At 44.0% G+C, this 800-nt stretch overlaps 1 protein-coding gene across 1 annotated transcript; it reads right to left on the reverse strand.

Moving 5' to 3' along the window:
• Positions 1-280: 280 nt before the first annotated feature.
• On the reverse strand, positions 281-568 carry LOC101684997 (MOB kinase activator 1A-like). The gene has a single exon (XM_045067870.1). The coding sequence runs from the start codon at positions 566-568 to the stop codon at positions 281-283; it is 288 nt and encodes a 95-aa protein (XP_044923805.1).
• Between the last annotated feature and the right edge of the window lie 232 nt (positions 569-800).

Consider the following 800-nt stretch of genomic DNA (forward strand, 5'->3'; position numbering starts at 1 on the left):
CTCTAGAAGAAGCATTTATCCATCTTTGATACAAGCTTCTCAATTAATTACTGAAGAGGTGCCAACTCATGCCTATCAATCAGATTAAACTCCTGAACAAAGAAAATAAAGGGCTTAAGGGAGGTGTTGAGGTGGACCTCCTCTCATAGCTGCATCACAGAATCAAACTGCTGGTGCTGAATATGCATAAACCCAGAAAAATCCTTTGAAGCATCTTTGCCATAGACATAAAGTTTTTTGGAAAGGGGACACCAATCTTAGAAGGCAAAGACTTACATCATCAAGCTGATCCTGAACCCAAACATTTGATTGGCTTTTTGATATTAGTACCATTTTCCCAATGATATTCGTATCTTGGACCTGCAGACCTGACTGGACAGCTTGCCTCAGTGCAGAATTCTGTAATAGTTCCATACAGGATGTTGATCAGGTTGAAGAAATCTACAGTGTTAACTGCAATCCATTCACTGAAGTCCTCTCTCTCTGGCAACATAAGAGTTTGTCTCAGATTTCCACTTCTTAGAGTTGCTTCTGCCTGTTTTAAGAGCTGATGAGAACCCTCAGGCATATTCTTCTTTGGTTTGAATATTTTAGAAGAATGGCAGCTGAAGAGGTAGCTCAACTTCTATCCTCAGAGGAGAGGGACCGCTGGCCCCCAGTGCTGCCTGGATTCAGAGCCCAGGCAGGCACCATAAGGAAGCAAACAGTCCTCAACTCTTGGCCCATGAAAGTACAGGGTGCCCCTGCTATGAACCACAGGTCTAGCAGGAGCAAGTTGCTATGCTGGCCTCCCCCACCTT

The sequence above is a fragment of the Mustela putorius genome, unplaced genomic scaffold, assembly GCF_011764305.1.
Source record: "Mustela putorius furo isolate JIRA1106 unplaced genomic scaffold, ASM1176430v1.1 tig00003898_pilon_pilon_pilon, whole genome shotgun sequence".
NCBI lineage: Eukaryota > Metazoa > Chordata > Mammalia > Carnivora > Mustelidae > Mustela > Mustela putorius.

What these genes read in the sequence shown, in the direction of transcription:
- LOC101684997 (XM_045067870.1), bottom strand. Translation starts at nt 568, where the DNA reads ATGCCTGAGGGTTCTCATCAGCTCTTAAAACAGGCAGAAGCAACTCTA.